The sequence below is a fragment of the Mustela erminea genome, chromosome 14 (assembly GCF_009829155.1).
Source record: "Mustela erminea isolate mMusErm1 chromosome 14, mMusErm1.Pri, whole genome shotgun sequence".
In the NCBI taxonomy this organism is placed as follows: Eukaryota; Metazoa; Chordata; class Mammalia; order Carnivora; family Mustelidae; genus Mustela; species Mustela erminea.
In genome coordinates this window covers 86884363-86899672 of record NC_045627.1, presented here as the reverse complement: position 1 = coordinate 86899672, position 15310 = coordinate 86884363, and the positions used below count along the sequence as shown (strand labels likewise).

The following is a 15310-nucleotide window of genomic DNA, read 5'->3' as shown; positions in this document are numbered from 1 at the left end:
CAACTGGGAGCCTGTTTCTCCCTCTTCTTCTGCCTGTCTCTCCTCCACTCGTGCACTCTCTCTCTCTCTGATAAATAAAATCTTTTCTTTATTTTAAAATAATTTTAAAAATAAATCCATTCATTCATTCATTCATTCCTTTGCTTAGGATACAACAGACACTTTAGAGATGCACTGCCCAGCAGTACGTCCTGTGATGAGATGTTCTAGAACCACAGGCATCTGAAATGTGGTGGTAGGACGGAATTTTTCCTTTGATTTCATTCTTCTACATAACAACCGCCTATGGCCAGGGCCGACCACACTGCCTGGCCCAGCTCTGGCGCATCTGAAAGTTCTCTCATTGCCCCAAGTGACATCATGATAGTAAAGTCACTGCCATCCACCAACCCACTGCACGCCCCCATCTGTGGACACTCTTCCAAGAGGCACCAGACAAGCGATTCGTCACCATCACCTCCCGCACAACTCAGGAAATTCAGGCTTAAGGACACAATCGGATGACCTTGCCCCAAGTCAGAGAGCCAGAAAATCTCTGCTGGTCAAGCTCTGACCGACACAGCCAGAGACCCCAAGAAGAACAGTCCTGGACAGTCACCCTCTCTCTACTTGATCACCACCCCTGACCCCAGAGAGGTGGGCAGCAGGCCTGCTTCTCTCTTCATGGTGCCTTCCTTGGTGTCCACAGCCATTAACTTCAAATGCGGACAATTTCCATTTCTACCACCCGACCCCCAGAAATGGGGAGGGCTCTACAGGACCAGAAGAGGGGCAATGCCTGCTCCTAGCTGGTCCAGTGGAGCCCAGGGAGCCCCTGGGTATGCTCCCAGGCAGAACGCAGCCCCAAGTCCTCTGCTATACCAGTGTTCCTCCGAGAGCAAAGAGCCTATGCGTGTGCTGAGAGATGCAGGTTGCAGAAGCACATACGAACTGGAACATCCGGTTGCGGCTGCTCTGCAGTGTGTGGCCTGGACCGCAGTCTCCACCTCCCAGAAGACACTCCCTGCTTGAAGCCTTCTTAGAGGCAAGCCATCGGCTCTAGATGCACCTATTGTTGGATGCTCCCGTGACCAAGACCACACTTCTAGCACCAGCCTGGAACTCTGGGCCATGACACGAGGCGTCTGAGCCTCGGACGCCACCTGCTGCCGTAAGCCACGGTGGCCCGCCTGCCTATGTGTCTGCACACCTCTCCCCTCCATCGCAGAGCTGATCCTGCCAGCTGAGTGTGTCCCCTGGTCAAACACGCCCAGTGTCTGCCTTGGGAACACATCAGGAACCCAGCCGAGTCTCGCAGGAAAGCAGCGAGGAAGCAAGGACGGTGACTGGCATCCAGGCAGGGGAAGGCAGCCTTCATCCCCATGTCCTGGAAGGGACCGCCCTCCCAGCAGCTCCCAGGACCCCCTCCCAAGCCCAGAGGTGAATGCCGTGACAATATGGACAGATATCGAGGGGTGTCTCCCTCACGGCCACTGGCAGCATGCTGGCCCGCGCCACGCAAGTTCTTGCTCTGGCTGGGAGTCCGGCACAAGCCCAGCGACACGGAATTCTGAATGACATATGTCTTAACGATGCTTTTTGCGTTCTTGTACGTTTTATATCCCTGCCGTTGCAGCATATTAAGAGAGAAATGTGACATGATATTTTCATAGAAGGCTTCCAGAGAACCGTGGGCTTAAAGGTCCACGACACGTTCATCTGGGCTCTGTCGACATAAACACCCATAAGTTATTCTGGATAAAACCTCAGTAAGTTCCTATATGGGAATGGGAATTGCACCAAAACGTGCAGAAGCTGATTACCAAAAAGGTGACCACCCTTCTGAGGTGGGGAGCGAACAGCCAGTGGGAGAACACCCTGAGTAGGTCACAGGTGCTCCCGACTTCAGGACGGCCCCACCGGCATGCTCCGCGCCGCACGCGACACAAGGAGGAAGGAGTGTGATGGCAGCGGCCTGCTGTCCGCTGTCTACTTCAAGATAACTGTGTCCTCCTCACGGCAGGGCCCACAGTGGCTCACAGGTGATGCTGGTTAAAGTAGCAATTCTAATTTAACTGGCAGGCTGTGGGGGCTGGGCAAGAATACATTTTTCAATAGTTCTCCAAACCGTTCTCAGGTACAGTTAGCGTCAAGAATCACTGCATTCAAGTATCTATCTTTCACACCAAAAACATGTAGCTGTCTTCACCCTCCCCCAGCAAGCTGGGGATACCTCACTTTCCTCCAGCAGAATGGGGACACCTTCACCATCCCCCAGCAGACCGGGGACACTCTCACCTTCCCCCAAGCAGACTGGGGGGGACACTCTCACCTTCCCCCAAGCAGACTCGGGGGGACACTCTCACCTTCCCCCAGCAGACCGGGGACACTCTCACCTTCCCCCAAGCAGACTGGGGGGGACACTCTCACCATCCCCCAGCAGACCAGGGGGACACTCTCACCTTCCCCCAAGCAGACTGGGGGGGACACTCTCACCTTCCCCCAAGCAGACGCGGGGGGACACTCTCACCTTCCCCCAAGCAGACTCGGGGGGACACTCTCACCTTCCCCCAGCAGACCGGGGACACCTTCACCTTCCCCCGGCAGACCGGGGACACTCTCACCATCCCCCCAGCAGACTGTGGGGGACACTCTCACCATCCCCCAGCAGATGGGACTCATCTCTCCCTTTCCCTGAGCTGTTAGCGAAATAACAGAACACAAGCACGGAGGCCAGACGACACCTATTTCAAGATAACCGTGTCCTCCTCGCGGTCTGCTCTCCTTCTACCTCTTCATCACTTGGACTCTGCAGTGCAAATTCCCTCCTAAATCAACCGATCCCCAAGTCCAGAAACTCTGAAAGCATCCAGTGGCTGGCTTTCCTCCAGGCTGAGAATGTGGGTTAGGGTCTCCCGCAGGAGATGGGATCTGCTTGAAAACCAAATATATGATTTACATCTGAAACTTGCAGACTGAAGCCTCCTGAGCTGCACGTCCACAGAAACCACAAAGAAAAGAAGACTTTTTTCTTCTAACAGAAGAGTTGATAAATCAGAGCCGCCTGCTGTCCAGCATTCAGCTGCAGCAGCCGACTCACAGTGAAAGTGAAGATCCTGAAACTCTCGGGAAAAGGAGAGGGGGGCATTACCGGCCACTCCGAAAGGCCGCCGCAAGCCTGAGGTCAGTTTCCTGGTGTTGTTGTCCCTCAGCTCCATGCGACCCACTCGAACGATTTGACAAACAAAACTGATTTTGTCCCTTTTCAGGTCTTTGCTTCCGAGGTCCTAGAAATATTAATTTCCATAAATTATTTTAGAGAACCATTACTCAGTGCAGGTTCAATTGAAACAGACAGTAAAAAGATGGACTGAGATGCTCTTCTCGGACCACTTTTTAGCATCTTAATAAGTTATTCACATAACAGAAAGGAACTGAGTAACAACAGTCCATTAATGTTAAGCAAACTTCAGATACAAGTTTAAGAGAGTGCTGGGGTAGATCTCTGCCACGGGGATTCACAGGGAAGCTAGAGACCCAGAACGGCTCCGGGAAGGCATTTTGTCATTACTGAATTCCCATGGATTGCAGGCAGCCCAAGGACCCATGCTCCAGCAGGGAGGAAGACAGAGGGAGTCGTTAAAAATAATCATTAGGACGGTGCATGATTCAGATGAACTGCTTTGGGTGTACTTACAGTAAAGACAGCTCGCAAATTATGTAATCTGTCTATATCTTTAGGCAATCCTGAACTGGACCAGCGAACCAGGTAGTTTTCACTTGAAAACAAAAGAAATAAAAGCGAATTCATTTTCCAAATACAACATGGCACTAAACAGACACCCACACTGATTTATGATTACCATCACGGAGGTCCACGATGCAGGAGACTGCATGAGCTCAGAAATGTCAGCCATGCCACACAGAGCGGCTCTTCCATTAACATGTAAGTCATCTCCCACACAAGGTAGCAGTTGCGAAGGGTCAGTACAAAACCCTTGAGGGGTTGTCATTTGGGATGTCTAGGGTTACAACTGCAGTGGAACTATTTGCAAATGTCATTTCAAAGTTCATTATTTTAAGAGCATTACTGGTTTATTTAGACCGATTATAATCCAAAATTCAGCATTCATTCATTTACAGCATAAAAAAACACTGCACGACTAGTTCATAGCCTGTAACAAACAACTATGCTAAATACCTAAATTGAATCCTAATAAGAAATGAAGTCCATATCAGAAATGAGGATGAAATTCATCCATTTATTCTGTTTTCTGTCACATACTAACTCTTCAATTTTTGAATAATACAGGGGTGCCTGGGTGACTTGTTGGTTAAGCACCCGACTCTTGATTTTGGCTTAGGTCAAGATCTCAAGGTCATGAGATCGAGCCCTCTATCAGGCTACGCCCTAGGAGTGGAGTCTGCCTAAGATCCATTCTCTCTCTCTCTCTCTCTCTCTCTCTCTCCCCTTCCCCACCCTCACACGCGTGTGCACGCTTTCTCTCTTTAAAAAAATGTGAATAATATAAATGAAGAAGTTTCCGTTTTAAATGCATACACATACACACGTCACACATAATCTAAACCGTCATTTTTCCATATGGACAAAGTGAAAGTTATACTGAGAGACAAAAGCTAGAACTAGGAAAAGAGACCATATTACAAGTGACAGGAACAGCAGAGACAAGATTTATAATATTTACATTTATACTATTTTGTTCAACAAATTGTTCACCATATATTAAGTGAGAGCACTGTAGCAGGCACTGGTCAAGATGCTACTTTCCAGCCAATCGTGTTGCAGAAATAACAACAGACCAAAGGTCCAAAAATACAACTTACAAAAAACTAAAAGCTTAAAAGATTAAGACAAGAATGATACTCCTTTGGGGGAGAGGGGGCGGTCTGGAAACATAAAACCCTATAAGGACAATGCAGGAAGCAACCAGTTCAATATTCAGTTGCTGAAACATCACAAGACCAAACTACGTTCAAATACCCACATGCGGGCAGGGAAGAAGAGAGGGGACGCTGGCCCAGAGCCCAAGCCCTGCCATTACGCAGTCCCAAAACAGCACTGATTCAGCTGCTGGGGGAAGCGCGGCCAGCCGACGACCCCCCGTGCTATCTTTGAGAGCAACAAGGAGGGCGGTTCCAGTGCCGTTCTCCTAACACGAACCCACTAACCAGAGAGGAAAGCCTGCGGCAGGGACGCGTCACTGACCTGATGAATTTGGACTCCACAGGGTCATAAAGAGACATGAGCACCTCGGCATCTTCCCCGATTTTACAAACCACATTTTTGAGGTTGACAAACAAGGCCAGAGAAGGGGTGGCAGCAAACTTCGCTTGTCTGTTAATATCTACGTTCTGCTTTTGGGACTGAGTAGAAATAAAACAGAAAGTGGAAATTAGCAATAGCCTCGCTTTCTTTATTCTCCCTCCCTTTCTTTCCCATCAACCCTCGCTTTATTTTCGACAGAAGAAGAAACTATGTGCAACCGGTTGGCCTAACCCAGCCAAGCCACAAGTCACTTCCTTGCCCCACTTCAAGTTCTCAACACACGCACACACCCAAAGGAGGAGTAATTACACCCTCTGCAAAGGTCAAAATCCCATCAGAGTTTGTCCTGAGTCCTGTCCTCAGGTACCCGAGGGTCTCCTCAATCGATCCCAATGGCGTTTGCAAGCATACTTGCTTAATTTTCGTTTCTGCATTCGGCTAAATCCTCCTAGGACATTTCTGTCTTATTCACTGTTATGTCCTCAGGAGGAGGCACACAGCAGGTGCTCAATGAAGACTCGCTGAATGAATGGCTGACTCAATCAGCTGATTTCTGAATAGCTGCTAGAGAGAAGATCCCGTGACAGACCAGAGAGGATGAAGACCAGTGAGACATGTGCTCCCTGACCTCATCGAGCTTAGAGTATGTCACTCCGTGTGCTCCTATCAAAAAGGAAATGCAGAATCAAGTCCTGTTTCCCACAGTATGAGAACACGAAGTCAATGTCATTAAGACCCTGCCTCCTGAGACAGAGCAAGTGCTTTACAACCCTCCCCCCACCAAAGGATGAAACTCTTTCCGGTCATCAGCAGCATGTTTTGACCTGGGTTCCTTTCCATTCGTCACTGCATGAAGTGTGCGGTTCGGTTGTGCTTCTGGGGGATTTTCTAGTGCAAATTCTGGGCTTCACTGGCATTTTATTACTGTTGAAAGCAGTTACGGAGGAAAGGTACTCCAGACGTAAACGGGCACATTCTGGAGAACAGAACTTACCTTTTCTTCCTGCAATCTTTCCTCCACTTGTTTAGAAGCTATTTCGTGAGCTCTAAAGAGACTAATCGTGCTAGTTAGTTCTGGATCCAAAATGTTCCCGTCTTCATCTCTCACCACCAAGTCCAGGTCGAGAATTCTACAACAAGAAGCATCCAGAACTTCATGGACACAAACCAAGGGCGTTGAAGTGTGGGTTACTAAGTACTACGTGCACAGCGTGGACAGTTTGAAGCATACACCTGCTGTGTATATTCGGGGGAGGGGTGGGATATATAGCATGTACAGACGGAGTGTCTATATGTATGTAGTCATTCCTCATATATATGTATATATGCAATGATATACAAACCCACATGCCCAAATACTTAAAACTGGTCGTTGTGACTGTCCCATCATCTCTAAGCTAGGGAGAAGAGGGAGGAAGAGCCGGAGCAGAGGTATATTCTATTCTGGTCAGTTTTATCACACAGCTTTCCTTGTACATACAGCCAGTTCTAATCCCCAAATAATCCCACCAGAAGATCTTCGGTAAAGACATTCTATTATGTTTCAATACCAAACATGTGGAAGTTACCCACAATAACATTAAGCAACTTTCTGGCCAGATGGCTAGACATAGTAGCCAACTTAAAACACGAGCAGCATCTGTCTAATAAGTCTGTCCATCTATATCTGGAAATGTCTTTTGGGCAACATTCTGTTCCCCAAATCCAAGAAAACTGTTAGGTGATTTTTAGCACAGTTTTCATTTAAAGAATAAACAAAGACCATTATGTAAAGAAACAAACCAGGAGCTGTGCTATGTGATGTGTTATGGTTTTCTTTTTAATAAGATATGAGGCTCTTAACCACAGATGCCTTATAGTTTGCCTTTGGGATTTTCTTCCTGTGATTAACAAGTCTATAGAAGCAGGAACTTTTCCGGCTTTTTTTTAAGCATACAGCAATGTAAAGAGTCTGCTGAAGGAAAGATAAATTTCAATTAAGTAACACCTTTAACAGTTACAGTTTTAGGAGGGAAGTTGACTTGGTAATAATGACTCCAACGAGAAAAATTCATCTCTGACCTCTCTTCTCTGAAAGTCACACACCTTAACACTGGATAGGAGTCTGGTACCATGTCAGGCAGGATCATTCTGCTACATATGCTGGGCCACTGCACCATTTGGAAGGCCATCACAAAGACCTTGTTTTTCCCTGTAAATATCTACTGAGTAAATCCACTGATGGTGAAGCAGAACCAACTGGGCCTGTCAGCAACAAGAGGGTAAACAGGCTTTTAAACAAAGAGTCAGAGGCTTTTTGCTCTGCATGAAAACAGCCTCAGTAGTTGCAGTGATTGTGGGGTGCCTCAAGAGGAAGAGAAAAACATTTTTAAAAAAGAAAAAAATAAATTTGGGCTCTCATCAGTTGTCTCTGCAACATGTTCCACTAACGAGGAAAAGCCCCTCTCCCAAATATTACAGCTCATCCAAACCATAAACCTGCCCCTAGGAGGAGTCAGCGCTGGTATGGGTAGGGCCAATGCTAATGAGACAGGGAGAGAATCCTTCCCTGCATGGGCGGAGCCAGTGCTGGTGTAGGCAGGATCAATGCTAGTATGGGTGGAGTCAATGCTAATGAGGTAGGGAGAGAATCCTTTCCTGTATGGGCGGAGCCAGTGCTGGCCTAGGCCTATCTACAAAGCACCTGGCTTTAGGAGGAGGGGCCACAGAGAAACAGGCTCCCTAAGGAGCAGAGAGGAGCCCAGGCTATGTACCGGCCTGCTGCATACCTCTTTTTTCTTTTTCTTTTTTAAAGATTTTATTTATTGATTTGACAGACAGAGAGGCAGGCAGAGAGAGAAGCAGGCTCCCTGCTGGGCGGAGAGCCCAATGCGGGGCTCGATCCCACGGTCCTGGGATCATGACCTGAGGTGAAGGCAGCGGCTTTAACCCACTGAGCCACCCAGGCGCCCCCTGCTGCATACATCTTGCCATGTGCTCCTCCTCTCACTCCTGCCATGACAGGTGGTCAGATCATTTCACAGAAGCAGTAACCTAAGCTCAGGGAACCATCTAGAAGAACCCAGAGCCTGGATTGTGAGCCAGAACACTCTCATGGCCGCGTCTAGGCTCCTTCCAGAATGCCACATGGAAAATGGTACAGGAAGTGGCCTGTCAGGGGTCTTCTTCATGCCAATCATTCTGTGTATTTTGCAGCAACGGGTGCTCACATGGCTCTGATTTACGGTAAACTTCTACTATCACAGTAGAACTTAGCAGAGCAAGAGGTCAAAAACAGTCCTAATAAGGACTGTATTTCCGATCAAAGTAGTAAATTATGTTTTGAAACACTTCCTTTCTTAACTAGATTATTCCATGACATGATGTACTTTGGTTCTTCCCACAGCCAAATTAAGCAGGTGGTTTCTGAACATAAGTTTAAAATACAATATTCCAACAGAAAACAGAATCAAAGCTCCAAAAGTTTGTTGTTGTTCTTTGTCGTTTTCTTATTTAAGCAGGTCCTCATGAAATGGTTTTCCCTGCAACAATATCTAATATCCTACACACAGCTTTAGTGGGGCAAGGGGGTAGGGGGGAAACACCTTCTCCTGTTGGTCTTTTAATCCAAATACTACATCTAAGTAATAATGTTTTTTTAGAAACTTTTCACACTTGAAAGGATGAAGTACTAGAAAACAACATTATGTTATAATTCTGATTTTACAGAGAGGTTCTTTAGTTTACCCAGGGCAACTTTCAGCTAAACAGCTGGGGGCAAACTTCTCCCAGTCTCTGAGCACACAGTCCTAATATGTAAAATGAGAGGTTCTGACTCTCCCAGAAGTTCCCCAATCTGCAATCCAGCATGGTCCAACCCTATTTTTAAAAACTGCGATTTCCAGCCAGCATTCCACATCTTAGAAATCAAAATCTTCAGGAGTAGGTCCCACAATTTTATATTTTGAAAGCTCGGAGGAGTGATTCTGACAGAGACCAGCATCTAGGAATCCTATGACCAGATCATTTTTAAACGCCTCTTGCAGCTCTGACATTATAGGAATAACTAGAGTTATCCCGTGGGAAAGGGCAGGACCTCACTCAGATCACAGATGAGGCAGTTCGATCCTGCTCAGCATCAGGAAGGCTTGCGAACACTGGCACGCCCAGTGAGCGCTGTAGAGAAGGGAGTGCACCACTGCTGAAGGCATTCAAGCAGAGCTGAGTGGAGGCCCACTGTAGACAGGAACTTTTGCAAAAAACATCCTTACACAAAGCACAATTGGTTGTTGTTTATCTGAGATTCAGATTTCGCTGGCCGTATCTGGGTTTGCCAAACCTGGAGCCCCTGGCCCGGTGTTAAGTTTCAAGGTGACCTCTGACGTCCCTTCCAACTCTTAGAACTTAGGGTTCCACAAAGCAACCCAGTGCTTGTTATTGCACAAAGTATCCCTAGGTCTGAACTCCAAGTCCAGAACTGTGAGCAGGAAACAAAAGAAGTCCCTTGTCAGGGAAAATCAGAGCAGCGCCACCTATGGAAGAGTGAAAACACCAGGCCGCCCCAGCCCCAGCTTCTTGCAGATCACTACAGGTTCCGACAATGTCTCTGAAAACTCCTTTCAAAAATGAAAACTCGCCCTTATTGTGATGTCAGAAATTTTTTTTATGATAAAATAGGATTTCAGCCTCCTCAAGGCTTACGGTAATGTTATTAGATTGGATAATTTAAGCATGAAATCATCTTTCAAATAAACAAACCTGTTTCCATAATCAATTTTGGCAGTGACCTTCTTCTTCAGTTCTTTGAGCTCATCCTGCGGCAGAGTTCCAGAAAGAATCTGCGACCGCCACTCAATGAGGTCGTAGATCATGTGCCGCACACTTCGGAACATCTCCCTGTTGTCTTGCTGCAGGGGGACAAAAGCTGTGCGTGAAGCTCTTGGTAGAAACAAGCACTGCGGATGGTTTTCCAAATGCACGTGCAGCACAGACCTTACGTGATGGGATTCAATCAATGTCAAAAGCACGAAACAGGAACACATGATATGGAGTCTGCTTCCCATCAGGCACTCACAGATCAAAAGGATAAGAAGTCATACATAATCCTCAATATTCAAGCCAACGTTCTGAGTATGCACCCCTGAATCGAGAAGTTAACCAGAGCAAGATCTCGACATGGAGCTGCAAACTGAGCCCATGAACTAGTCTAGAAGTCCATGGCCCGAAGATTGGCTACCCGGGAACTCCTACATATTCAGTGTGAGCCTGAAGATCTTGCCATGGAGTCTTCAATATTTGAAGACTGTGCCCTGTGCCATGCTCAGCACACCAAGCAAGTGACCACCTGGGCCTGACATCAGGCAAGTTAGAGGAACAGCATCACATGGAACCACACGCACCAGGGTTCGCTCAGCGCACACATAGCGGTCCTGCAAGGAGTAAAACCTTCATCTACAAGCTCCTGGGGCGTTTACATCAAAAGGAAAGTGATAAAAATTCACATTTTTATCACTTTCTACATATTTTGAAGGCGTTGATGGTACCAAAAGAAAAAAAAAAAAAGAAGGCAACAGTTTTGCAACAGCCAAGAGAGCAGAATTCATCGAGGAAATTGGGGACTGCCCAACCTCCTAAAAGAAGCCAGTGGTTCCTTCCACAAAAAGAAATCTAGGAAAGACTTAATTTGATAAAATTCTAAACAGGGTCCCTATAAATATTAAAATGTGGCCACTGCTACTTTTTAAAATAACTTCTGCTCTACATCTCTGAACCTCTCATCCCACTATTTCTAGCAGGTGAACTTCTTTTAGCGATTTCTATGATCCCCACCCCAGTAGATGATCCTGCACCCCACAAACTCCTCTTCCCAGCATTGTCCTAGTGTTCATTTCTTAAATAATAACTAAATGGCCAAAAATAATGGTTTATTCCACACTAGGCTTATCTCCTAATAATTCATTTTTCCTAAAGCCTTGTCAAATATCTAAACTCCATAATATTCTGCTAACTTGTCTACAAGCACAGAGCACAGCAAAAAAACAATTCGTAGACAAGTACTATAAGGAATTTCTTCTAGCTTTGTACAAATCCAACAATGTAAGTCCACAAGAGGGAAACCCTCATTTCTAAAAAGGAAACCAAGGTAATGGCCGGGCATGCCTATCCCGGGTGGGAAGGCTAGAGCCATGCCCACTAACGGATCACTCAGCATCAGCCCTGTTTGTTTTGCTGCCATATTTTTGTTTAAAAATTGCTAAGTTGAACATGAAAGACCGACTACAAAATTGCTCAGATTTACACAAAACATTCATGGCTAACTTTACGCTTTTCGGTTTTTGAGAACATTTGATGACCAATTACTGCAACTGCTTATTACTGTGCATTTACAAGAAACCACTGTATAATCAAAAACAACAAGCCTGCCCAGAGAGCAGCTGTGGGACTTTTGCAAGTTTTCTGTGTTCCCAAGAAATCGATGCACTGACTTCTCTCCAGAGCCCTTGCTTTGTGCTGACAACATTAGCATATGAGAAATCAACACTCTGAATAGAAATACAGGCTTAACAAAAGGTAATCTTCTGCAAATATGAATTTATGTGCAAAGAAATGCCCCGAGGGAACAGGAAATGGAAGATGTCAGAGTCTCAACCTCCCTGCGTTAATAAGGCTTCTCCCATGATTGGGAGAACCGGACAGTCGTACGTGAAGCCAGAATGCACACAACTTCCCCACCTCTGTAACAGGCACGCTTAGGTCTGGAAGACTATGTAGTCTTACTCAAACGATAAGACACAGGCAATGGCCAAAAAATAAATAAATAAATAAACAGCAATTGTTCTCTACTGCATCCATAAATAAGCACCCATTACAGCTTAAAAGCAGATTTTAGTTTTCATGATCAAAATATAAACCCTGCAGCCTGCCTACTCCTGTCTTCCAAAGGGCTCGAGGAGCGAGTTTCCCGTTCTGCACCAGCAGGCGGAAATCCTCGGCTCTTTCCTGTACCGGTGCTTTGTCACAGTGAGCGTGCCCGCAGCCCAACGCAAAGCAGGTCCGAGAGGACAAACAGCCCCCCAGGGTGGCCAGAATAATGGGCTCTCTTCGCCCTGAACATGACTCAGTCCCAGAAGTTCTGCTTTTGAGGTTCCCAGGGAAAGGAAAAAAAATCCCACCGGTACAGCAAGGTCCAAAAAGACCATTCTCTGTTTTTAAGCTTAGATTCAACATCCCGTGTTCTCACCACGTAGAGCTGCCTCCAAATGGTGGACCACTCGCGGAGTGTCGTGGTGACTTCCTGTATGAGCGGGAGCTCGCCCGGGATGACCGTTTCATGCTGCCTAAGGGAAAAGAGGAGAGCACAGCCACATCCACGGCTTCATTAGAGTCTGCAAGTTGTACTTGTAAATCCCAAATCTAGCCCACAGAATTAAATATTTAAGCAAACTGAGAGAAAATATACAAACAAGACTGTGTCCACACATATGAACACACACACCTCTAAGAACAACAGGGCACATCTGTATACAGCCCAAGTGTGTTCACACATTACCTACGTGTAAAGGCGTCCACCTCGCACATCAAGGTGAGGCGGGGGCGGCAAATAATATCCCATTAGAAGTCTTCAGAGCACCAGGGTCTGAGAGCACATTCCTAATACGTGCACCCATCTACCTTACAGACACCATCAATTATAGCCAGTCTGTGCCGCGTTAAGATGCAGGCTCGGGTTAAGACGATTTTTACATTTCCATCATGCATCAAACTCATTGTCTGATAATACATGAAGCAGTCACCCTGGTGAGACACAAAGGAGGCCTCGGCTCTGTCCGATGTCCGGAGGTGCTCCATCTGATCCCAGCACTCGGTGACCCTCCATCTGATCCCAGCACTCGGTGACCCTCCATCTGATCCCAGCACTCGGTGACCCTCCATCTGATCCCAGCACTCGGTGACCCTCCATCTGATCCCAGCACTCGGTGACCCTCCATCTGATCCCAGCACTCGGTGACCCTCTCCCTTTCCCTGCACCCCGAAACGGCAACCCTGGACTGATTATTAACTTGCTATCGCTTTGTGCCTTTTTTTTTAAATCCTGTCAGCCATTGTCTTCCCATTGTCACAGGCCCTGGAAGGGAGGGCTCAGAATGCTTGGGACTGAGGGAGAGATGGAAGGGAGGCCCAGGAAACCGGGCGTCCAGAACAGACCATACGTCCACCACATGCCCCCCCGCTCCTGCTCTGGCTACAGCCCATCTTGGTGAGCGGGACCCTCACTTGGGCTCACATTGGGGTTTAGGCCTGGATGACCAGCCGATGGGAGACTCCCACAGGCAGAGATAGTGGAGTCCCGGAGAAAAGGCCAGGCTCTGTGGACGGGTGCGGCAGCCTGCGCCTCTGGAGCGGCAGTGACGAGACGTCCGAGGTGTACGGGGCCACACCCCACAAAACTACTTTCAGGAATTCCCCTCTGATGGGACGTCTTCGGTGTCTATCCCAGAAACTGGCTGTTAGCACAGCCCTGCCAAGTCTGTCTCTGCTGTTCCCAGGAAGGATGCTGATGAAAATGTGGTTCATCCCACTCTGCGATGCCATCCTTAGAAAGCCTCGGGGGGCAGATTTCTCTTCTCTCGCAGGATGAGCAGGTGTGGCAATAACTGGGAAACTTCTGTCCTCCAGATCCCGAACTTCGTGCTGAGTCCACTGGGCTCTTGCACTCACTCTCCAAAACTTGGAACTCCATCAGACGACCCTGTTTCCCTCACACAGAGGAGGCCCCACTGCTCACACTGTGTCCTGGTCTCGGTTCCGGATCCTTCTCACTTTCTCCCTCTCTGTAGGTCTGATCTGTCCCTGGAAGGAATATGCCAACTGGCTCTTATGTATCAGACCTGGCTTCACTATATTACCATCTCGTAAGCACCTCATTACCTGCAAGGGGTCAGCAGCGTACAAAGCCAACAGCGGCTGCCTCATAGCGTTGTTTGTAAGACTAGAGAAAGAACATCACGCGGGGCGTGGAAGGATGGGCAGGACAGCGCAGACGCTCGGCCAACGCGGGTGGCTCCTTAGTCACTTGGCTCTAAATGATCAAGCTGGGCATTAAGGGACAGTCAGGGCTGGAGGCCCCGATCTAAAAATCACCCACAGAGAGGAAACACAACAACATGGGCCATGTCAAACAGAGGGGCAACACAGGGCTGGGAGAAGGACAAGGAGGGTCCCCTGGGAGTAGTGGGCAGCGGGGAAATAGGCTAGGAGGCAAGAGAAACAGGGTACGAAAGCATCAGAATAAACAAGGGGCTTCGGTGAAGGCGCTAGCCACCAGTGTCCCACACTGCAGGAAAGCACCAGAAGAGCAGCCCTGAGAAGATACTGGAAGCTCCGACAGGAGGAGACATTGGTCAGCCATGGGAGCATGGGAGAGAGGACAAATGGGAACAGCCTTGGTTATGGGAGAAAAGGTAGAGAATCAGTGGCAGCCAGCACGCGGGAAGGACGTGAGAGTCAAGGGGACACAGAAAGAAAAAAACCCGGCAAGAGAGATGGAGTAATGACCTTGGAGAGCAAGCAGGCAGGCTGGGGGTTTGGATGACAGAGCACCCTGCCCTGGAAAGGAGGAAAGACCATGGGGAGGAGAGGCAGAGGTCCACAGATCTCCGGCGGAAAGGAGGAGCGCTGAGACCACCTGTCAAGTCTGAAGGCAGGAGGGTCTTTACAAGGAGGGAGGCAGAAAGCGGCTGAGCGTGGGTGGGAGTAGCAGGACCAGAGGAGAGGCAGGACCAGAGTAGCAGCGGGAGGAGAAAACACAGGGAGCCCCACAGCATAGGCAGAGAAACTGTTTCTTAACTGCTTCTGTCCCCGGTGCACCGTTCAGTCACTCAACCTAGGGCATCTCCCACGAGCCCCAGGAACGGGAGGCAGTGTGTCTGTCTATGTGGGTGTGACTCTACTCACTGAGAATCAAAATAATCTCTCATTCACATTACTAGTATGCTTCGTATTACATTCTCTATGTGTTCTTTTGTATACTCACAGTGCTCTCTTATAAAAATTAATCACAGACAG

General features: G+C 47.8%; 1 protein-coding gene across 2 annotated transcripts in view; it reads right to left on the bottom strand.

Annotated features, from left to right (window-relative positions):
- DOCK1 (dedicator of cytokinesis 1) overlaps positions 1-15310 on the bottom strand; it is a 491527-nt gene that overhangs the window by 410851 nt on the left and 65366 nt on the right. For both annotated transcript variants that reach the window (XM_032314015.1, XM_032314016.1), the window contains exons 5-10: positions 12486-12582; positions 10004-10152; positions 6261-6396; positions 5207-5364; positions 3677-3758; positions 3131-3266 (exon numbers count right to left, since the gene is read on the bottom strand). In XM_032314015.1, coding sequence (XP_032169906.1) covers positions 3131-3266; positions 3677-3758; positions 5207-5364; positions 6261-6396; positions 10004-10152; positions 12486-12582 — 758 coding nt within the window. The remainder of the gene's footprint in view (positions 1-3130; positions 3267-3676; positions 3759-5206; positions 5365-6260; positions 6397-10003; positions 10153-12485; positions 12583-15310) is intronic.